We start from the raw sequence: 24,219 nt of genomic DNA, 5'->3' as shown, positions 1-24,219 counted from the left end.
CTCAAATCCAGGTGATATAATAAAGTCATAAAATATTTCTTTAGCTTTGAACTCTATTGTCTAGGCGTTCTAACAATAGTTCATATCTTTTGTTACTTTCAACAAGTAATTAAGACTAGCTTGTCTTGAATTAATCTAGCTAGAAATCAACCAACTTTCAAAAGTCCATCAAAATAGAGCTTTAGAACGTTAACTTGTTGATATGGTCTAACCAACAATGCCAAAGATTAGTGGAACTCAAATCAAGGGGTTGATTTGAACCTAGTAAAGTTCTTATTGTTAAAGATTTGTTTGTTTTAATCAAGCATATTGACTCAACCCGTAAATGACCATTTCATTCAAATAAACAAACAAACATTTTTTTTTTTTCTTGAATGCGAGTCTTTCTGTGTTTGAAGCAGAAATTTAGGTATGCTGATTATGGAACAAAATAGCCATTAAGTTCCAGCTTTGAAAGGACTTAAAACAAACCAGATGACCCTACAGCTAATGTAGCATTGCCATGCTTCATTTCCCACTTGTAGGCCATTAGTGTATCCTAGCTTCCATTGTTTGAGTTATTACCGAAGTAAGAACCTCAAGCGGTATATGATACCAAGGAAGTTTGATTGCTAGGTCACTTTTCTTTAAACATAAACTTATAGGTAGAAACGGAATTGTAAATTCCTTTCATTTGTTCCTTTGTTTTCCTATTTCTTGTACCCTTTCTTATAGCCTTAAGAATTGAATTCTCTAGTGTTGACTTTTATACTTTGTTTAGACATGTCCAATGTCACTCCAACAAAGTCCTTACCATTTATGTTGAATATTCTGTTTCAACTAGATGATCTTACCAAAAGCTTCTAAAGTTCTCTAAGCATCGATCTATTCGAATGTTTAGGGACTAGACTCATTCAAGAATTAAATGGAAAAAGATTTTAGGTTGGTAACCATTGGTAAAGCTGAGCGTTTAAACTCAATGCTTTATGATCTCAAAACTACATTGTATTTTGAATTCACAAGCACCAATCGGTTTGCCATTCGACTTTGATACTCGAAAACAACCATAAAAGTCGCTATAAGAAACGTATATTTAAATTGCTCATTTTCTCTCATTTCCGTGAATCGTTCTTGGATTCACTACCAATCGAGGAAATTTACTGTTACCTTTCTAAAAGGATTTACTGCAATGCAAGATATTTAATTATAAACAATAATTAAAACATACATTGAAGCATGCAAAGTCTAAACATTTATCATGAGTAATAACTTGAAAATTAAAGCAATCATTCAATTTAAACAAGTCATTGGCATTTTATTCGAATTTATTGTTCCGGCAGGTGTGAATAAAATGAATCCAAGATCCTTAAATCATTGAAGAATTAAGCATATTATGTATTTAGACTCAATTCTAAAATATTTTAGGTAAGCAAAGCCTTTGCTAATAGTCTAGAAACTACTCTTGGTTGATAGGCACGTCTAAGAACTTATTAGGTAAACCTATCCCGTTTGCCACGACATAAAAGGACTCCTTACTTATATCGTTGAGTTTCACCAAAACTAACATGTACTCACAATTATTTGTGTACCTTACCCCTTTAGAATCAATAAGTAACACCTCGCTATGGCAGAAAACTATTACTAAGATTGATGTAAAGGTTATCCAAGTAAGTGTTATTTTGGCATGGCACCTTTTAACTCAATTTTTAAAGTTTGGAACTTAAGGCTCTTACTATGTTGGTTAGATTTTAAGTGAACTAAAATCCTTAATCATGCAACATAATCAAGCCACAATCTCATGCATAATTAAGACATATTTAAAGCAATAAATAACTTAAAACATGCGTAAGATATAAATGTGATCTAGTATGGCCCGACTTCATCTTGAAGCTTCAACTTCAAAGTCCGTCTTGAAAATGGATTGGAAACTCCGTCTTGAATTTCACCATGGGAGGCGCCATTTTCTTCAAATAGAATAAGCTATAATTAAACTAATTACAACTATTTGATGGTACGCAGACCATATTTAAAAGCAATAAAATTTGGTACTTTTGACCAATATTACATTCAAATTAATGGTACACAGACCATATTTTCTATCCTATTTGGGCCATACTAGTCACTTTTCAATAACCTGCAAAACAGTGCATATACAATATATATCATTCACCCATTCATTATCATGAATGGCCCACATTGCTGGATAGTAGAACATGTTATGCATCACATAAATATTTGCAGCAATTAATCAAGGGCACCAATAATCTACCAATTATTCAGTCCTTATTAATTCTAATCAAGTTGTTTTAACCTTAAAGGAATGTAGACCTAATCAAAAGTTTATGACTAAAATGCTCCCACTTAAACCAATAAATTCAAAGGCTTTACTAATTTTAAACATAAAAATGTATTTTCTAGTCTAACCGAAAACAATCGAAACATACAAGTTTAATTAAAATTTAAAGCTCATATAAATTTATAATTGAATCCATTTAATTTATTTTCAGTTGAATTAAATGAATTTAAATTAATTCAAGGTTTTAATTTTAGTAAAATAATTAGTATAAATAAAATTTATAATAATTAGATTATTCAAAATTAAATTCCGAGAAAACAATTTAAATTACGAATTTTAAAATTAATTAAAATAGTTTCCGAACTGAAAATTCAAAATTAAAATCAAAATGCATCAATCGTAACAAGAAGAGGCACTTGGGCTTGCGCCCAAGCCCCGTCAAGTGCACGAGGCAGCAGCGCCCCTCGACTGATCGTACGGCATCACACGAGCAGGCCACACGCAACGCAGCAAACCCAGGCCACGTTGCGCGCAGCCTGCCTCACGCGACACGTCTGCTTGCTTCGCTGGGCGCTGCAGCGCGCGCTGTGGCGCAACTTGCTTGCTGCCCACACGCGACTGCACGCTTGGCTTGCACCAACGCCCCTCGCCCTCGCCCTTGCCCCATCGCCCATGCTGCACACGGCACTCGACACAAGGGCATCGTGATGCCTTGTGCTCCTATGCCATGGCCCTTGCTCGCTGCATTGTACCGCATGCGCGACGAGCTCCCTTGCTCGTCGTCGCATGCCCGCACTATACAACACCCCTTAAGGGTAACACGTAGCGTCCATTGCTTTGTGCGTGCAAGTTTTATGAGCGAATTGCATAAAAATTAAAACTTTTATTTGAAATCAATGACAAATTAATAAATCATATTAATTTCAAAATTTTAGGGCGAAAAATCGAAAATTTATTAATCAATTAATTTCCGATTATCATGGATTCAAATCTAGGTCATAAAAATCTAAAATTTATCATAAATTAACATTGTTTATGGTGGTTTTTAATCATGGATACCTAATTAAATCGTTAATTAATTATGAAAATCAAATCAATTCTAAATTATTCGAATTTCAACAAATTAATTACAATTACAAATTAGGTTGTATAATTAACAAGCTTAGGCATTCAAATTTGTTAAACATATACAGTAGGTCAATCAAAAATTCAAGATTTAACTACAAGAATCGCAAATATTCAATATAACATCTTAAAATTACAAACTTTTGCGTTCGAAAAACTAAAACCTCCGAAACGTCATAGTTAGGCTTCGAATTTGGGAATTCTGGGTTCGGCCGAAAAATGATTTTTTTGTCAAAATTTTTGAATGCCTTTTACATGCGGAATTGACAAAAAAATCAATCGATTTCGTTGAGTAACGAAGAAACTGCCGAAAATATGCGTACATATAATTAAATTAATGCAATTTGCAATTAATTAACAATTACGAAAATTAATCACCCCTTTTAATTCTTTGCAAATTTGTAAAACTTAACCATGTTAAGAAATTATTATGGAATTAATTAGAGGCTCGTGATACCACTGCTAGGTTATGATACATATAAACGAATATAAATCATGCGGAAAAACCATAAACGCCAGGATTCCAAATTAATTGCCACATAACAATTAGCATAATTTAGATGCATACACTTTGTAGTGTGCCCTCCCTTGCTGCGCCCGAACCGAACAAGAACAAGTCTTTAGGACTCCAAGTGTCGTCCCTCCGTAGAAAGTCCACAGCACGTCCGGATCCGCCTTAAGATTGACCAACTAGAATCGCACTTAAGGTACTAATAATACTCGGCTAATATGGGCAAGTGTTTGGCTGAGTTTTTGCTCAAATTCATACCTTTGAATACTTGAAACTCGTTATAAATTATGAGCCCTGAACTCATATTTATAGGCCATGGAATAAGTAATCGAATCCTACTAGGATACGAATTAATTAAATTAGAATCCTAGCAGAACTCTAAATTAATTAATCTATCTTTTTAGGATTAGGAAATTCAATCATCAAACGAATCCTATACGCTTTAGGTTTCGTAAGTGAACACAAACACAAACGCACGCACAGCAGCCCACTAGGGGCGTCATGCGCGCGCGCGCAGCCCGAGCAATCGCAGCCCTCTCGCCACGAAGCCCACACGCTGCCGCAGCCTTGGGCGCGCGCTGGGCCTGCCTTGTGGTGGGCCTGGCGCAGCCTTGGGCTGGCGTGTTGTGGCGCGCGTTTCCCTTGCTGGACGTGGGCCTGGCTTCGTGCTGGGCCTTCGTCTAGCAAGCTCGTCCGATGCTAATTCGTACGACGCGCTTCCGATTAATTTCCCGATTCCGGAATTCATTTCCAATACGAACAATATTTAACATTTCCGATTCCGGAATTAATTTCCGTCTCAAACAAATATTTAATATTTCCGTTTCTGGAATTATTTTCCGATTCCGATAATATTTCCGATTCTGACAATATTTCCGTTTCCGGTAATATTTCCGATTCCGGCAATATTTCCATTTCCGATAATATTTTCCGATATGTACCATGTTTCCGTTTCCGGCAACATCTACCACTTGGATAATATTTATATTTCCGATACGATCCATATTTCCGTTTCCGGCAATATCATCGTTATTTGCCTTTGACGATCTCAGCTCCCACTGAAACCAAGATCCGTCGATTCTGAATATTGATTAGATAGAGTATTTAATGCCACTAAATACTTGATCCGTTTACGTACTATTTGTGTGACCCTACGGGTTCAGTCAAGAGTAAGCTGTGGATCATAAATCCACTTGAACTGAAGTGGCCTCTAGCTAGGCATACAGTTCATTTGATCTCACTCAATTATTAACTTGTATAATTAATACTGAACCGCATTTATAAGACCTTATCATTAAATGCATAATTGGACCAAGGGCATTATTTCCTTCAATTACTTCCTGGTTTAATGCAGCTATGGCATCCTTAATATTCTGAGTAATGCCACCTTCCATAACATCCTTCGAGTCTTTTAGCTTGGCTTCAACTTTCTCCTTCAATGCAGGTGGGATTTTTTCTCCAAACTCCTTTAGTTGTTTCTCTGTTTAGTACACTACATAAACCACTTGGTTCTTAATTGATGTCAATTGCTTCTCTCTTCTCCTTATCTCATTTGCGAGCCTGTCTAAATTGCTCCAAACTCCTTGAATGATCTTTTTGAAGGAAATAATGCCCATTGGTCCAAGTTTGCATTTAATGCTAATTCTAATAAATGCGGTTCAGTATTAATTAAGCAAGTTAATTATTCAGTGAGATCAAGTGATCAAAATGCCTAGCTAGAGGCCGCTTCAGTTCAAGTGGAATTAATGTTATTAATACCATAACTTACTCTTGACTGAACCTGTAGGGTCACACGAATAATACGTGAACGGATCAAATATTTAGGTGAATATTAATTCAGTAAATACTCTAATTATGGATATTCGAAAATGACGGATGTTGGTTTCAGTGGGAGCTAAACAAACTGTCAAAAGGCAAAGAAAGCATATTTTCCGGTAATGAAGATATTATCCGAAACGAAAATATGATTCATAACAGAAATATAAATATTATCCAAGTCGAAGATATTCTCGGAAACGGAAATATGGTTCATATCGACAATATAATCGGAAACAGAAATATTGCCGGAATCGAAAATATTACCGGAAACGGAAATATTATCGAAATCGGGAATATTGTCAAAATCGTAAATATTAACGAAATCAGAAATAATAACGGAAACATAAATATTGTTTGAATCGGAAATGAATTCCCGAATCGGAAAAACAAATTGGAAGCTTGATGAGAGACAGGCCAGCACATGGGCCAGCCCGTCACTCGACGAGCAACCCCACAAGGGTAGCAGCGTAGCACCGAGCACAAGGCCCAGCGTCAGCACACATGCCCAACACCAAGCACACAACTGTGCTAGCTTGTGCGGGCTGTGCGTGCAGCGCAAGGCCTATGGCGCCAAGCTTGCTTGCTCCGCAAGCTTGCTTGGGCCACAAGGTTTTGTGCTGGCCGGCCAACACATAGGGTTTCGGGAATTTTCCTAAAACTGCCTAAATTGTTCTAGGGTTTTGGCTCCAAGGATTTTTCCTATTTCCTATAAATACATGGCCTATGGTCATGTATAAAACACACAATTCAATACACTTTGCCTATCACCTAAAAGTGAGATCCCGAAATCATAAACCTTATTTTATATCCTATTTGGTACGATCTAAGGCGGATACGAACATACTGTGGACTTTCTACGGAGGGATGACGTTTGGCGTTCTAACTTGTTCTTATTAGGGTCGGGAGCAGCAAGGGAAGGCACGCATCACAAAGTGTGTTCAATAAACTATGCTAAATGATTATGTGCATTTAATTTGGATTCTGACATTTATGGTTTATTATGCATGACATTAGATTGTTCATAACCTAACAGTGGTATCAGAGTCTCTAATTATTTGCATAATAATTTACATTAATATGGATTAATTTATAAATTTTCAAAAAATTAAAGGGGTGAATTAATTTGGTGTAATTAATTGCAAATTCATGCGATTATTTAATTATATGTTAGTAGGATTTTCGGCAGTTTTGTCAATAATAATCAGAATCTTATGCTTTTATAGCGAATTCCGTATGTAAACGACATTTTATAATTTTGACACAAATGGAACATTTTTCGGCCAAACCCAGAATTCCCAAATTCAAAGCCTAACTATGACTTTTCGGAGGTTTTAATTTTTCGAATGCATAATTATAATTTTAATGATATTAAAATTTAATATTTGCGACTCTTGTTTAAGAATCTGTAATTAATAAAAGACCTACTACATATGATTAAAAAAATTTAAGATTTAAATTCGTTAATTATGCTATCTAATTTGTAATTATAATTAATTTGTTGAATTTCAAATAATTCGGAATTTGTTTTGATTTTCATAATTAATTAATAATTTAATTGGGATCTAATGACAAAAAGACCACCTAAAATTTGTTAAAGTTTGAATATTTAAAACTTTATGAACCCTGATTTTAATCCATAAAGTTTATGTAATCGAAAATTATTTAATTAAATAATTTTTTATTAATCGCCTAAATATTTATGAAATTAATATGATTTATTAATTTGTCACAAATTTTGAAAATTAAACTTTGATTTTATAAACGTTCACAAACTTGCACGCACAAAGCAATAGAAAGCTTAGTGTTATCCTTAAGGGGTGTTGCAATGGTGCGGACATGCGACGACGAGCAAGGGAGCTCGACGCCGATGTGGTGCCACGACAGCGAGCAAGGCACAGGCACGTGCACATGGGCTACGTCCTGTGCGTGTGTGTGCTTGTGAAAATGAAGCATAGGCGAGGGAGCAGCAACGAGCCAGCGAGCACTGGACGAGCCAGCGCGCGCTGGGTCGAGGCAACGAGCGATGGCCTTGTGCCTCACTGCTGCGCTGTGCTGCGTTGTTTTGCGCGACGAGTGCTATGCGGGCCAGCGAGCGCTGGGAGAGCCAGTGAGCGATCCGTCGTTGTTGTGCTGCGCTCCAGCATAGATGTTGATGCGCGCATGTGGCCTAGGCGGGGGATGGGCTTCGTGCTCATTGCCTTGCCTTGACCCAATGATCGTTTCGGTTTTATTTTTCTTTGAGCGACGAATTTAATTAACTTTAATTCCGTGCTTATAATTTTTCTCGTAATTTAATTTTATTAGTTTAATTATTATAATTAATTTTATACTACTTATTAATAAAATTAAAACCTTGAATAAACTATAATTAATTCATTTTAATCAACAAAAAATCGTTTAAGGGATTAAAAAATAATTATATAAGCTTTTAGTTTAATTAAATATGTGATTTTCGATTGGACTTCGAAAAACATTTTTTATGTTTAAAATTAGTAAATCATAGAATTCTTGGTTTGAGTGAGAGCTTTTATTCATTTTGGTTAAACTCTTGATTAAGTCCTTATTATCTTATATTAATAAACTCGATTAGAACTAATAAGGTCAAAAAATTGGTAGATTCCTGAACCATAATTAGTTGTTGCAATTATTATGTGATGCATATTTTCTGCTAACTTGCGAAGGGTGCGTTCTGTTCAACTTATTTGACCTGAACTTATCCGAACTTATCTGAATTCGTCTGAACTTATCTGAACTTATCTGATCTGAACTTATCTGAACTTATTGGAACTTATTGGAACTTATCTGAACTTATTGGAACTTATTGTAATAATAATAATAATAATAATAATAATAATAATAATAATAATAATAATAATAATAATAATAATAATAATAATAATAATAATAATAATAATAATAATAATAAATAATAATAATAATAATAATAATAATAATAATAATAAGGAAAATTTGTAATTATTAATCCAACCTTTGCCTGATTTTCTTTAATTAAGCCTACCTATGCGATATTTCTAAATAATCCAACCTTTATGACCCAACTACTATTATTAAGCCTAACAAGTTACTAACCTGCTATAGGCGGTATTCACCCTTACGTGGCATATAACAATTATAATTTTTTTTAATTTTATTTTTCCCCTTATTTTCTGTAATTGTTATTTTAATTTTCGTTTCTCTCTCCTCTGCGATTTTCTGCTTCATCTCTGCACTCCTCTCCATTATTTCTCTTCTACTTCTCCACCATTGTCGATCCCTCATACCTCTCCATTCGAAGTTCATCAAAAATAATCAGCAATTGCTATGGCTGGGGTAAAGCAATTGCCTGTTGGATCTGGATCTTCTTCAAATTCAAGGTTTTTTTTTTCTTTCTAATTTTACAAGACCAAAATAACCAACATCCCACAACATAAAAAAAAACTATATTATTGCAACAGCTCGGGTTTTTACAAACTGACCATCAAGGAAGCCCAAAATTCAAAACTTACCAAAAAAAAGGAACAAAAACGCTAAGGTTCGTAAGTTCACCTTCAATTGTACGATTTTGGAGACAATATTTGAATGCACGTGGATGAAGTCACCTATTTCCACAAGAAAATCGATGATGATGTCATGAACCAGTACAATTGTGGTTGAAGCAGCAGTAATGGAGGAGAGAGGAATTGAAACACGGTACAGAGAAGAGAAGGGTTAAGGGTTTTTTGAAAGAAAAAAAATGAAATCCTTGTTTAGGTGGCAAGTGATGATGACGTGTCCAATATTTTAGGAGGGAAACCCACTTTGGGTTGTCAACGTTTTTAACGTTGACTTTCTAGCAGGTAACCGGTCATCCAGGCTTAATAATAGTAGTTGGGTCATAAAGGTTGAATTATTTAGAAATATCGCATAGGTAGGCTTAATTAAAGAAAATCGGGCAAAGGTTGGATTAATAATTACAAATTTTCCTAATAATAATGATAATAATAACAATAATAATAATAATAATAATAATAATAATAATATTATTATTATTATAATAATAAATAAAAATAATAAAAATAAAAATAAAATAAAAATAAAAATATTATAATAATAAATAAAAATAATAAAAATAAAAATAAATAAAAATAAAAATATAAATATAAATTATTCTTAATAACAATAAAATAAATTATTAAAATAAATAATAATAATAAAATAATAAAAATAAATAATAAATAATAAATAATAATAAAATAAAATACAAATAAAAATAAATATAATAATAATAATAATAAAAATAAAAAAATAATTAATAATTAATAATTAATAATTAATAATAATAATAATTAATAATATATATATAAAAAATAATTAATAATAATAAATAACGTTCTTAGATTTTTACGGGTACGGGTTGAAACGGGTTCGGATTTTAACGTGTTCGGGTTTTAATGGGTACGGGTGGAAACGGGTTTGGATTTTAACGGGTTTAGGATTTAACGGGTATGGGTTGAAACGGGTTATGGTTTTAACAGATCCTGGATTAAACGGGAACGGGTTGAAACGATTTCGGGTATTAACGGGTACGGGTTTAAACTGGAACGAGTTGAAAAGGGGTTGGGTTTAAACGGATATGAGAATCATATCGGTCATCTTCATGTCAGATCGGGTAAATCGAGTTTGAATGTAATGGGTCAATTTTCGCCGAATTTGGGTTCTTATCGGTTCGGGTTAATATCGTTTCAGGTTATTTATAATCATAATAGTAATATTTCACTAATAATAATAATAAGAATGATAATAATAAGAATTATAATAACATTAAGAAGAAGAAGAAGAAGAAGAAGAAGAAGAAGAAGAAGAAGAAGAAGAAGAAGAATATAAGAATAATTATTTAATTATTTAATTATTATTATTATTATTATTATTATTATTATTATTATTATTATTATTTATTATTATTATTATTATTATTATTTATTATTATTATTATTTATTATTATTAATTGTTATTTATTATTTATTATTTATTATTTATTATTTATTATTTATTATTTATTATTTATTATTTATTATTTATTATTATTATTATTTATTATTATTATTATTATTATTTATTATTATTATTATTATTATTATTATTATTATTATTATTATTATTACTATTATTATTATTATTATTATTATTGTTGTTGTTGTTGAACCTTGTTGGAACTTATCTGAACTTATCTGAACTTATTGGAACTGAAACTTATTTTTTTAAGGTGAACATATATAACGCACCCTAAGTGGGCCATTCATTGATTTTGAGGATCTAAAATAATCGGTTTATAATCGGTTTTTTCTTACCTAAAATATTTTAGAATTAAGACAAGTCAAAGCATGCTTAATTAGTTCTTTAATGATTTTGAGGATCCTGGATTCATTTTATTCACACCTGCCTGAACTAAATATTTTGAATAAAATGCTCAATAAATTATTTAAATTGCATGTTGCTTTTTCAAGTTATTGCTCATGGTCAATGTTTAGACTTTGCATGCTTCAATGTATGATTTAATTATTGTTTCTAATTAGATATCTTCCACTGCAATAAATCCTTTTAGAAAGGTAACAGTAAATTTCCTCGATTGGTAGTGATTCCAAGAACGATTCACGATAAAATGAGGAATTTAAAATGTACGTTTCTTATAGAGACTTTTATGGTTGTTTTCGAGTATCAAAATTGAATGGAAACCCAATTAGTGCTTGTAAATTCAAATTACAATGTAGTTTTGAAATCATAAAGCATTGAGTTGCACACTCAACTTTACCAATGGTTAACAACCAAATATCTTTGTCCATTTAATTCTCGAATGAGTCTAGCCTCTAGACATTCGAATATATCGATATCCAGAGAACTTTAAAAGCTTCTGGTGAGATCATCTAGTTGAAAGAGATGTTAAACATATATAAAATGGTAAGAACTTTTTTGGAGTGACATTGGACATGTCTAACAATGTATAAAAGTCAACACTAGAGAAGTCAGTTCTTAAGACTATAAGAAAGGGTACAAGAAATAGGAAAACAAGGAACAAATGAAAGGAATTTACAATTCCGTTTCTACCTTTAAGTTTATGTTCAAAGAGAAGTGACCTACCATTCAAACTTGGTATCATATACCGCTTGAGGCTCTTACTTCGGTAATAACTCAAACAATTGAAGCTAGGCTACACTAATGACCTACAAGTGGGAAATGAAGCATGACATTGCTATATTAATTGTAGGGACATCTAGTTTCTTAGACCATATCAACAAGGTAACATTCAATAGCTCTATTTTGATGGACTTTTGAAAGTTGATTGATTTATAGATCATTCAAGATAAGCTAGCCTTACTTGTTGAAATTAACAAAAAAAATGAACTATTGTTAGAACTCCTAGACAATCGAGTTCAAAGATAAAGAAAAATTTTATGACTTTATTATTTGAGTGAATATTGGTTTATTTACTCAATTTGATATAATTTTAAATCTATTTGGCTAGTTCAAAGATTCAGGTGTATAAAATCCACTTGGAAGGAAATCATAAAGATCTAAGTTAGATCATGACGGTGATTACTTAAGACCAAAAATGATCATCAATGATTGTGTGTTGTAATTTCATGATCTAGCTCCATAAGATATGGTATGTCTAAATTGGAATGATCGAAGTCAATTGATACTTGATTTGTTCAATGATGAATCATAAAGAATTTTCCTACAATTTCTAAACAAAATGCTCAACTACCACCAAACTAAACCAAATTCGTCAAAGCTATTGAAAAGTAATTTCAGAATATCTTTTCAATTATATATATCTAAGAGTTCCTAAACTCAGCGGGAGCCTAGTGTTTGTTATCCAACAAATTAAGGCCCAAGTATAGATATATGTTTTATTGTGATTTACTCAAATGAGATACAAGGGTATTGTTTCTACCACGACTGTTTGAGAACATAATGTTTGTTTGCTCGAAATAGTGTCCTTTTGGAGATTCATTTCCGAAATGACAAGTGGTAGAAAATAGACCTCGAAAGGTCTTTGAGGCGAACAACAAACATAAACGGATATTCCGGAGGCTTTTAAAAGTTCTTTAGAAAATCAGAACACTTATTCTTTAAAGACTTTAGAAGTGGCTTTAAAGAATAGATATCTCAAGAAGATTGTTCAAGTGCTTCAAGGAGAACAGAATATTTAAAGGACTTTCAAAGTACCTATTGATATTCTATTGTTTGATGTTCCATACCCAACTAGGCATAGAGTTCAAGTCACTGAAACTATGAGATTATTATATTAGATAGTGAAGAAACCTACAACTTGCAGTCAAACTATTATCATGAAGATGAATGAGTTTATGACTTGTAAGAAAGCTATGAAGAAACCCAAATTACCTAGAATGGTTAGAGGCTATATATAGACTCAATGTTTTAGATGGTTAAAGGCCATAAAACAGAATAAATGTTTTGATGACAAAATTGAAATTTTGTTGATTTGCAAGAATGGTTTACACCTATTGGTTGCGAATTGGTTTTAAGGATAAAAACCATCAAACATGGAATTGTGTTCACACACAAAGATAGATTAGTTGCTAAAGGTTACAGGCAAATTCACGGCGTTGATTGTGTTGGAACCTCATGCATAATCAAAATTCTTAAGTCTATAAATTCTCCACCTTCGGGGAATTAGATAAGGAGGTATTGGACACACTTTCGCGTATCAAGTCTCTCTCTATTAGTCACTCCAACAATGTTAAGAGTGGTGCATTTATCTTTCATAGATTGAGTTCTTGCATTCATAAAGGGGTGAGAGCACAACTTGTTTCTAGACTCCCATCCAAATTTATGTAAAATGTTTACATGTTAATAATAATAATAATAATAATAATAATAATTGAAATTTGGAAATAATTTTTTTTTTTTATTATTTCCCGATGTCTAATGCCACCCAAAAATGGTTGAACCAAGCTATGGTGGGCCACCCGGTAATGGCGGTACCCACCATGGCTCAGCCGCATATCTTGGTTGGGTGAGCCATGGTGGCTGTCTCCATTAATGGCCGACCCACCATGGCTTGGCGCCATTTTTTGACGGCCCATGTCAATTAAAAAAAGGAAAATTTGGTAATATTAATCCAACCTTTGGCCGATTTTCTCTTATTAAGTCCACCTACGACATATTTTTTAATAATCCCACCTTTATTACCCAACGACTTTTATTGGGCCTAACAGGTAATAAAATTGTTGTAGACGGTAATATGTCTCTACGTGGAAGTACCCTCTCTCGATATATTCAGTCATTATCATCAATTCATCACCATCTCGTTGACTTTTCCACCGATTTTCGATCACTTAAGCCCAATAAAAGTTGTTGGGTAGTAAAGGTGAGATTATTAAAAAATATGTCGTAGGTGGGATTAATAAAAGAAAATCGACCAAAGGTTGGATTAATATTACCAAATTTTCCTTAAAAAAAATCCTTTTGCGTGCGGCTAACCATGGTTTTAAACGAAAAAATGTGGTCCTTCAGCTCTGTACTTTAATGGTGCACATATTCCTGTTGCTTTTCATTTTGATTGTTTATTTGTTTTAGTTACTTTGTAATTTTTTATGTAATTTCTTCTCCCTAGATCTGCAGGGGTTTAATAATTGGTGAGGAAAACAAATAACAACACACCCCTGTTCTAATAATTGGAGCGATTTCCGTCAATAATGCTAGAAGATGTGTAAATACCCAAAATACACCCCATTTAAAGTTATTTCCCATTCTAACGTCCACGTCATCAAAACATAGCGAATTTTTTTTCCCAATTTAATATTGAACCGCAAACTCAATTAGCGGTTTGGTTTTAGAGTAAACCGCCATTTGAATTGGCGGTTATATAAACTAAACCGCCAACTCATACAGCGGTTTATCCAAACCAATGGGTAACAGTTCATCTTCCCTTTCTGTTCCTAGTGTCGGCGAATTTCTTGACAATAAAACTTTACTGGTTCTCGGAATTTGATATTCAATCGGCTAGAATTGAAGAAATGGGTCTTAGATCAACAAAAACCTCTAAATAAAAAGGCAAATTAAAAATACCCAATTAAACCAAAAGAAATAGAAAAAGGAAACCTTCTAATACGAAGTATGAATTATATCCATCAAACGAACAAATCGTACTCTTCAGCCAGACTTGCCAAGAGAACAACACCAACAACAACAACAAACACTCATATGTACTTCCCCACTCAAAATACCTAAATTTCTCCACTTATTTACTTATTAAATATTTACACAACTCCACTTACTTTATTATTTTATTTCATAATACCCGTGACAGAACAAATGTATCTCTTAAATAAATACGGAGGGAATACTTAGTAAAATTTAACCATTAATATTTAACCCCTTAATGATTATTGGCATTCCAGACAGGCCCTGAAGGTAACTCGAGTCCGTAGTAAAGAATATGAGAACGTGTGGCTCTGTAATACTAAAAAGCAGATAATCCACTTACCTTATCCACAAAAATGAGTCGTGGCTGAACCACCCTCACATATTTTTGAAATTACTATTAGACACTCAATGTAATCGAATTATCATCAGCCTTTCCCATACTCATCATCTCCATCTTCAACCAATTGCATCTTACAGAAAATTCATCCCTCATGGCTTCCTCCACTCTTTCATCTGCCACCCCGTCTCAGGTACGTACCCTCGACTCGTTAAAAACCTTTAATAGTCAGGCGTGACATCAAATTATCGCTGACCCTCTTAATTTTTGTGTGTGTATTTTGTTGGTTTAGCTATGTTCGAGCAAGAATGGAATGTTCGCACCATCTTTAGCTTTGGCGAAAGCGGGTAGAGTGAATGTGTTGATTAGTAAGGAAAGAATACGAGGGATGAAGCTGACATGCCAAGCTACTAGCATTCCAGCTGATAATGTGCCTGACATGCAAAAAAGAGAGACATTGAATTTGTTGTTGTTGGGTGCTCTTTCTCTTCCTACTGGTTATATGTTGCTTCCTTATGCATCCTTCTTTGTTCCTCCTGGGTATGCTTCATAACCTTCCTACATATCTCCTTTTACAAAAAAAAATTAATCAAATTATCTTTACCTATTATGTCCCTCTTTATGTTTCTTGTTTGTAGGATATGTCATAAATCTCTTCCTATTCCTGTTTTTTCTTATTTAGAATCAACTCACTTCATTGTATCAGAGCTATGAATACGGTTGTTTGAGTTGAGACTAATTGTTATATATGGAATAAATAGAGAGAAGCACAAATCAAGGAGGCATAAGGTGGAACTTGTATTTGCATTTAGTTTAAGTTAAGGGGGTATATTTTTCATGCATTTATGTTTGGAAGGAAAATTCAATGGGCCCTCTTGATACCTAGCGAGCAGGTCCGTTACAAACTCCACTATGTTCACGAAATCGCTGGGTGCCCGTTGGGTTCTCCGCCCAACTTTTCCTCTCCATATTTGGGCTAGCTACGTGGCTTATTGTGGAGCGTTGGATTAACTCTTTAGCTATATATATATAATATATATATATATATATATATATATATTTGTTGTACTCCATTTTCATGAGGTATTCACACATTCAAACACTTAGAACTAGGGTTCTTGAGAGAGTTTGGAAAGGGAATTGAATTCTAAGCAATTGATGCTCTTGTAATCTTCATTCATCATCAATACTACTCCATAGTGCATAGGGTGGTTTTTTCTCCCGGTTCTCGGGTTTCCCACGATAACCTTTTCTCCTCTCTCATTTCAATTTCTTCGTTATTGTTTCTTGAATTTGTTCTTGTTTGTTAAACTTGATTCCATATTAGATTGTCACACTAAATCATTTGAATTGGTATCATGAGCCATGGTTGAATCTTTGGTGTTTATGATTTGAGGCTTTGTGAAATCTTGTTGTTTGTGATTGAAATTCAAAGTTTGGGGCATGGGTATTCAAAGTTTGAATTTGTTGGAGTAAAATTTCACTATTTGTTGTTGAAACCCCACGGTAGTGAACTTTGTTGTTATTAACAATGGATGAGGGCAAGTTGAAAATCGAGAAGTTTGATGGTAAGGACTTTGGGTTTCAGAAGATGCAAATAAAGGACTATTTGTACAAAAAAAAAAACCTATTTTGCCTCTTGATAGTAAGAAACCAAATCATATGAAGAAGGAAGATTGGAGAGTGCTAGATAGACAAGCACTTGGAGTGATAAGATTGTCATTGGCAAAGAGTGTTGTCTACAATGTCAAAGATGAAGAGACGACGGATGGGGTGTTGAAGACATTGACAAATATGTATGAAAAACCCTCGGCTGTGAACAAGGTGTTCTTGATGCGTCGTTTGTTCGAAATTGAGATGAATGATAATGGTTCGACCGCCGAACACATCAATTAATTCAATTCGGTTATTTCTCAATTTTCTTCGGTCGAGATATGAGGATGAGGTGAAGGCCTTGATTTTGTTATCATCGTTGCCTAGATCATGGGATACCGTTGTTGCCGCTATAAGAAACTCTTTCGGCAAGGAAAAGTTGAAATGTGATGATGTGAGAGACTTAATCTTGAGTGAGAGTTTGAGGAGAAAGGAATTATGAGAATCGTCGGGTGGTGCGCATTCTAGTGATGGAAGGGGACGTGGAAGACATCAAAAGGGTAACTCTAGAACAGGGAGATCGAAGAGTAGGGGAATGAGTAAATCGTAGGGGAAAGCAAATATTGTGTGTTGGGGTTGCGGTGTAAAATGGTCATTCTAAAAGGGAATGCCCAAATCCCAAGAACAACGGAGGTGTGCATCAAAAGAACCATGAAGAATCAAGTCCATCGGTAAGCTTGGCCTCAAGCGATGAATTTGGTGATGCTTTGATTTTGAGCGTGGACAGTCCCACTGAGTCTTGGATCCTTGATTCGGGAGCTTCATTCCATTCTTCTTCATGCAAGGATATTTTTCGGAACTTCAAGAGTGGCAAGTTTGGAAAAGTGTACCTAGCAGATGACGAACCATTGGATATCACGGGGAAGGGAGATGTCATGATCAAGAATTCAAGTGGGAGCTTATGGAAACTTGAAGATGTTAGGTTTATGCCTAAGCTAAGGAAAAATTTGATTTCGGTGGGTCAATTGGACTCATGTGGTTATAGAAGGATGTTTAATGATAGTGCTTGAAAAGTGTCAAGAGGGGCTATGGTGGTGGCTCGGGGCACGAAGTCCAACACATTGTACACTACCTTAAGATGTACTAACATGGTTGCTACAACCACGGGATGTGACACCAAACTATGGCATACTCGGTTTGGTCACATGAGTGAGAAAAAAGATGAAAACTCTAGCTTCAAAGGGTAAGTAGTCGGATTTGAAATCAATCGACATGGACTTTTGTGAGACATGTGTTTTTGGCAAGCAAAAGAAGGTGTCATTCACAAAGATCAAATGGTCCTTGAAGAAGGAGAAGGTAGAGCTTGTGCACATATATGTTTGGGGCCCATACCCAATCAAATCTCTTAGGTGGATCTCACTATTTTGTTACTTTCATTGATCACTCAACTCGGAAAGTGTGGGTATACTTTATGAAGCAAAAGTCGGAAGTCTTTGAGAAATTCAAGACTTGGAGGGCCGGGTTGAGAACATGACGGGCAAGAAAATCAATAGTATAAAGTCCAACAATGGAGGGGAGTATGAGTTGAATTCTAACAAGGAAATTTGTAAGGAACATGACATTGTTTTGGTGAAGACCATACATGGCAAGCCTCGCCAAAACGGGGTCGTGGAAAGGATGAATAGAACACTTCTTGAGAGAGCAAGGTGTATGAGGTTGTGTTCAGGCCTCCCAAAATGTTTTTGGGCGTATGCCGTTAGTACCGCGGCTTACTTGATAAACCGTGGACCGTCGTTACCCTTGGATTTCAAGATTCCGGAGGAGGAATGGAGTGGAAAGAGGTGTCCTTTACTCATTGGAAGACCTTCGGTTGTGTAGCCTATTTGCAATCCGAGAAAAGAGACAGGTTTGATCCAAAGGTCATCAAATGCTACTTTATCGGGTATGGAGGTGAGAAATATGGTTATAGATTGTGGGATCCTAAGAGTCGAAAGGTTCTTAGGAATTGTGATATTACCTTTGATGATAATTACTTGTACAAGAATAATTTTGGCGGAAAGTCCGTTGAGAAAGAGGTTATTGGAGATGAACGGGAAATTATGGAGCTTGATGTTGGTGTTAAAAGAGACAGCGAAAGAAGATGTTGAGGTGCCACTTCAACACACATCACCTCAACGAGTTGTTCATGTTCTGGAAGATCCGGTTTCTAGTGAATCGGATGAGGATAATCACCTTGAGATGGATGAGGTTGTGACTCAAGAAGAGCCGATTACACCACCACCGTTAAGGAGGTCAACAAGGCCCACTAAACCACCAAGCAAGTTTTCTCCATCCATGTACTATCTATTGTTGACAGATGCCGGTGAGCCGGAATCCTACAATGAGGCAATGAAGACGAGTGACTCGTAGAAGTGGGAGCAAGAAATGGGTGAAGAGATGAACTCATTGGAGAACAACCACACTTGGTTGCTAGTTGGGTTTCCTAAGGGAAAGAGAGCACTTATGTGAAAATGGCTCTTTCAAAAGAAAGAGGAACCAGAAGATAAAATTTGGTTCAATGCAAGGCTTGTAGTGAAAGGTTTTCCACAAAAGGAGGGCATTATTATCACGAGGTCTTTGCACCGGTTGTGAAGTTAACCACTATAAGAATCTTGTTGGCAATCGTGGCTTTGGAAAACTTATTTCTTGAGAAAATGAATGTAAAAAGAGCGTTTTTGCATGTGGATTTGACAGAAGAAATCTCTATGAAAGAACCGGAAGGTCTTCAAGTTCCGCGAAAGGAGAACTTGGTTTGCAAGCTAAAATAGAGTATTTTTGGGTTGAAGCAAGCTCTAAGGCAATGTTACAAGAAGTTTGACAGTTTCATGCTAGGGTACGAGTTCGTGAGAGCGGATGGAGACCATTGTTGCTATTTTCAAAGGTATGATGATGGTGGTTACATTTACTTGCTTTTATATGTTGATGATATGCTTATTGAGTTATTGCAAGTACTAGCATGTACAATTGTGAATGATTTGAAAAGGAAGTTGTCTAAAAGGTTTGAGATGAAGGATTTGGGTGAGGCTAAGCAAATACTTGGCATGAGAATCTCAAGAGACAAATCAACGGGCGGAGGTTGTCACAAGAAGAGTATGTCAAGAAAGTACTAAAGCGTTTCAACATGGTTGATTCCAAGCCTCGGAACTCGCCTCTTTCGCTTGATCTCAAGCTCACTAAGGAGGATTGTCCAAAGACAAAGGAGTAAAAGGAAAAGGTGGTCTCTATTCCTTATTCTTCAGCCGTTGGTAGCATGATGTATGCTATGGTTTGCACAAGACCCGATATTTCCCATGCGGTGGGAGTTGTGAGTAGATTCATGTCAAATCCGGGTGAACGGCATTGGGAAGCCGTTAAATGGATTTTGAGGTACTTGTTGGGTACTTCAAGTATGATCCTTTGTTTTGGAAGAAATGGAGTTGTTCTTGAAGGTTTTGTTGATGCCAATTTTGGCGGGTATTATGATTCAAGCAAAAGAATTTCGGGGTATGTGTATACTATATTGGTGGTACGACCAATAGAATGGTTGAAGGGTATTCTTAAGGAAATGAGCATGAAATAAGGAGTGTGTGCGTTGCATAGTGATAGCCAAAGTGCGGTTCAATTGGCTAAGAATCATGTGTTCCATTATCGCGTAAAACACATTAAGAGGCGTTATCACTATACAAGAAGTCTAGTAGAGGATGAAACCATGTGTTTCAGGAAGATTGCCAGAGCGAAGAATCCGACGGATATGTTCACTAAAGTTGTTTCTAGTGACGAATTGGGGTTGTGTCGAACCTCAATCGGTCTCCATCACTAAGTGTTAGAGGTTTGCGCTATGGTGAAAAATTGGTGTTGAATGATGATGATTAAAGTATATTAAAGTTTAGACTCTTGATCGTCCTTATATCCTAGTGGGAGATTGTTAGGATATATGTGTTAGAGAAAAGCACAAATTAAGGAGGTATACAGTGGAACTTGTGTTTGCATTTGGTCTAAGTGAAGGGGGTATATTTTTCATGCATTTATGTTGGGAAGGAAAATCCAACGGGCCCACTTGATACCTAGATGGCAGGTCAGTTACAAACTACATTGTGTTCGCGAAATCCATCAGGCTCGCTGGGTGCCCGCTGGTTTCTCCGCCCAACTTTTCCTCTCCATATTTTAGCTAGCTACGTGGCTTATTGTGGAGAGTAGGATTAGCTCTTTTGCTAGATCCTATATATACTTGTTGTACTCCATTTTCATTAGGTATTCACACATTCAAACACTTAGAAATAGTGTTCTTGAGAGAGTTTGGGAAGGGCATTGAATTCTAAGAAATTGATGCTCTTGTAATCTTCATTCATCATCAATACTACCCCATAGTGCATAGGGTGATTTTTTCTCCCAGTTCTCGGGTTTCCCACGGTAACCCTGTCTCCTCCCTCATTTCAATTTCTTCATTATTATTTCTTGAACTTGTTCTTGTTTGTTAAACTTGATTGCAAATTAGATTGTCACACTAAATCATTTCAAAAACAACAAATTCTTAATTAACCATGGTGTAGAATAATAAATATTATAACACGGAAAAGTCAACCCAAAATGATTAAACGTTACTCGATATAATTAATTTTAAAGGTTACCTACTTTTTAATGATAAATCTTTTCTCATTCATAAAATAAAATGTACCACTTCAAAATCATTAATATTGTATAGAGGTAATCATACAATTCTTTAAAATGTTTATCAAACAAATGTTTTTCATGATAAAAGTTATTGATTAAAACATTGTAAAAGTTATCAAAAATATTAGTAAAACTTACCCCGATGTACAATAAATTTATTGCACACCGAGTGTGTGCAAGACCTTGTTGCAAAACTAATCTTATGGGACGAAGGGAGTAACTAATTATATTAAATCATGTTGCATTCATTTGTTTCAATATCCTGTATTTCTTATCAGAATCCATGATAGTCATTAAACATATGGTGGTGTTCGAGTTTAAGTATGATCTAAGTTTGTTTGTTTCCCTGAAAAACCGACAACAGTGGAGGAGCTGGCACTGGTGGAACCATCGCCAAGGATGCTCTAGGAAATGATGTAATTGCTGCTGAATGGCTCAAGACCCATGCACCAGGAGACCGGACCCTTACCCAAGGATTAAAGGTATATTTGTCGTCCTTCATTATCTGTCTTTTCTCTCACATTGCTCTATCTTTTGCCTTACACTAACTCGATACTTAGAAGTAGGTAAGAAAAAGCATAGATCATCTCAATAATTCCAGTTGTTATTGCAGAGTTATGGTTTTTGATATATTGTCTATTGGTTCGTTATTTAACGAAAGGGGAGAGAAATTGATATGGGTTATGATCTCGTGGAATATAGGGTTTAAAGTAATATAACTAAAATTACTAATTTTGTATTTAGCATGATACTGATGTCTAATATATACTGAGAAGCAGTAAGCCAAGTGGCAAATTAAGTTGCTTCTTACAATTTGATGTTGCTGCATCAGGGAGATCCAACATACTTGGTTGTGGAGAGCGACAAAACTCTTGCCACATTTGGAATAAATGCTGTCTGCACACATCTTGGATGTGTGGTGCCATTTAATGCTGCTGAGAACAAATTCATTTGTCCATGCCATGGATCCCAATACAATAACCAAGGCAGAGTTGTTCGAGGCCCTGCACCTTTGGTAAGCCCTCAACATGCATCCTTGAGTTTTATCACTTAATCTTAAACTTCCTGACCTCTTTTCTTATGTAATTGTGTGACAGTCATTGGCATTGGCCCACTGCGATGTTGATGATGGAAAGGTGGTGTTTGTTCCATGGACTGAAACAGATTTTAGAACTGGTGAAGCACCATGGTGGTCTGCATAAAACTAGACCGCACCATATCAGAAGCTGTTTTCAAATTCATTTGTGGAAGTGGATTACTTTATTCTGCATCACCAAAGATACATACAGTACAAGTACAGTAGAGTTAGTATTGTAAACTGTGTGATGTTTGAATCTCTAAGGACACCAATATTCAAGTTAATCATGGCAGATACATTTCCTTGCTGCTGAAATACATGTTTGTCTATATCTTATATATTGCCTTATTTCTGAACTAATTAAAAGCCATTGTTTACAACAGATGTGCTAAAAATTTATCATTATTCAGGCCTTCAGGGTTAACACGACACCAAGGTTTGTGTGCACTCACAAGCCTCGGTTGGAGACCATAATACTTGCCCAGAAAAAACAGAAAATTGTTTATTTGAGAGAGAATGTAGAGAATCGTTTTCTGTGAATGTGTGTTTATGAAAAATGGAAGGGAGGTATTTATAGGAGAGCTGCAACAACCATAAACGACTAGTAGTGGAGTAGTGGGTGGTTACCACGTTTACTGGGTAATTATGGGGCAGTTAAAACAACATTTAGTGGGGGTTAATGGTACAGTTACGGGATTAGTTGTTGATTAATTATTTCTACCCGTTAGAATTAATTAAACCCACCCACAAAAAGAATAACCCGGCCCACAAAACCCACCCACGCCCGCGAACCGCTTTCGCCAAGTACCAAAGCCCAAGGCCCACGGCCCGGTCCGCGCACGTGCGCGTGTGTGTGTTGTGTGCCCACCCATGCCACTCTCATGCTTTCTTAAACAAATGTCCCCAAATATAAACATTTAAAGTAGTTGGTGTTTTTCCCATGTGGGACTTTTCACATTCCCACTTTTCCCCACTCATTTTCTTTTGTATTCTCACTAGGACTTCCAACAGGACCAACTCTTCAAATACAATATTGAATTATAGCACCGCATAAAGAGACACACATGACATCATTAGGAACATTTTTCCTATTTGCAAAATGTCACAGAGTAAGTATTACTGTGTAAAATATTACAACTTCTTGTATAAAATCGTACTAACTACACCGCCCCTTTGGAATTCATTACTTATCTCTTCTATTTTCTCTTTAATTGGTTAAGAATTTGAATTCTGCCCTGTTATTGTGGTTGTTTATTAGTTTTATAAATTATATTTTGTAGGAAAATTTGTAAAAAATAATCCAACCTTTTTCATGTCTTCTAACATCAGTACCACTTTAGAGTTATTCAAGAATAATCCAAGTTTTGGGGATTATCTTCCCAAAATAGTCCTTAACCGGTTGGTAACCGGATTGACATGTTAATATGACAAGTGTCACTCTTCAATTCATTTATTTTCATTAATTTTAATTTTAATCTAAACCCCAATTTTCTTTCTCTCTCTCCTTCTTCTCCTCCTCCATGACAGTCTCTCACCTCCTCCTTTCTCCACAACCTCCACTCCATTTCGGTCCTCCTCTTCCTCCTAACATTAAAAAAAAATCAATTTATTATCTAATGTCAAATAATCCAAAATATTTAGA

The 24,219-nt window shown here is 35.1% G+C and overlaps 1 protein-coding gene across 1 annotated transcript; it reads left to right on the top strand.

Annotated features, from left to right (window-relative positions):
- The first annotated feature begins 15,281 nt into the window (after positions 1–15,281).
- Positions 15,282–22,939, top strand: LOC110796530 (cytochrome b6-f complex iron-sulfur subunit, chloroplastic-like). Its single transcript, NM_001426448.1, has 5 exons — positions 15,282–15,410; positions 15,510–15,757; positions 21,864–21,981; positions 22,332–22,514; positions 22,597–22,939. The coding sequence occupies exons 1-5, from the start codon at positions 15,372–15,374 to the stop codon at positions 22,699–22,701; spliced, it is 693 nt and encodes a 230-aa protein (NP_001413377.1). The 5' UTR covers positions 15,282–15,371; the 3' UTR covers positions 22,702–22,939.
- The last annotated feature ends 1,280 nt before the right edge of the window (positions 22,940–24,219 follow it).

Source organism: Spinacia oleracea, chromosome 4 (genome assembly GCF_020520425.1).
Source record: "Spinacia oleracea cultivar Varoflay chromosome 4, BTI_SOV_V1, whole genome shotgun sequence".
Lineage (NCBI taxonomy): Eukaryota > Viridiplantae > Streptophyta > Magnoliopsida > Caryophyllales > Amaranthaceae > Spinacia > Spinacia oleracea.
The sequence above is the reverse complement of the archived record's forward strand: the minus strand, read 5'-3'. Positions and strand labels throughout refer to the sequence as shown.

What these genes read in the sequence shown, in the direction of transcription:
- LOC110796530 (NM_001426448.1), top strand. Translation starts at nt 15,372, where the DNA reads ATGGCTTCCTCCACTCTTTCATCTGCCACCCCGTCTCAG. An exon ending in TCCTTCTTTGTTCCTCCTGG is followed by an intron (nt 15,758 to 21,863) that starts GTATGCTTCATA and finishes AACCGACAACAG; the next exon opens with TGGAGGAGCTGGCACTGGTG. An exon ending in TTCGAGGCCCTGCACCTTTG is followed by an intron (nt 22,515 to 22,596) that starts GTAAGCCCTCAA and finishes ATTGTGTGACAG; the next exon opens with TCATTGGCATTGGCCCACTG.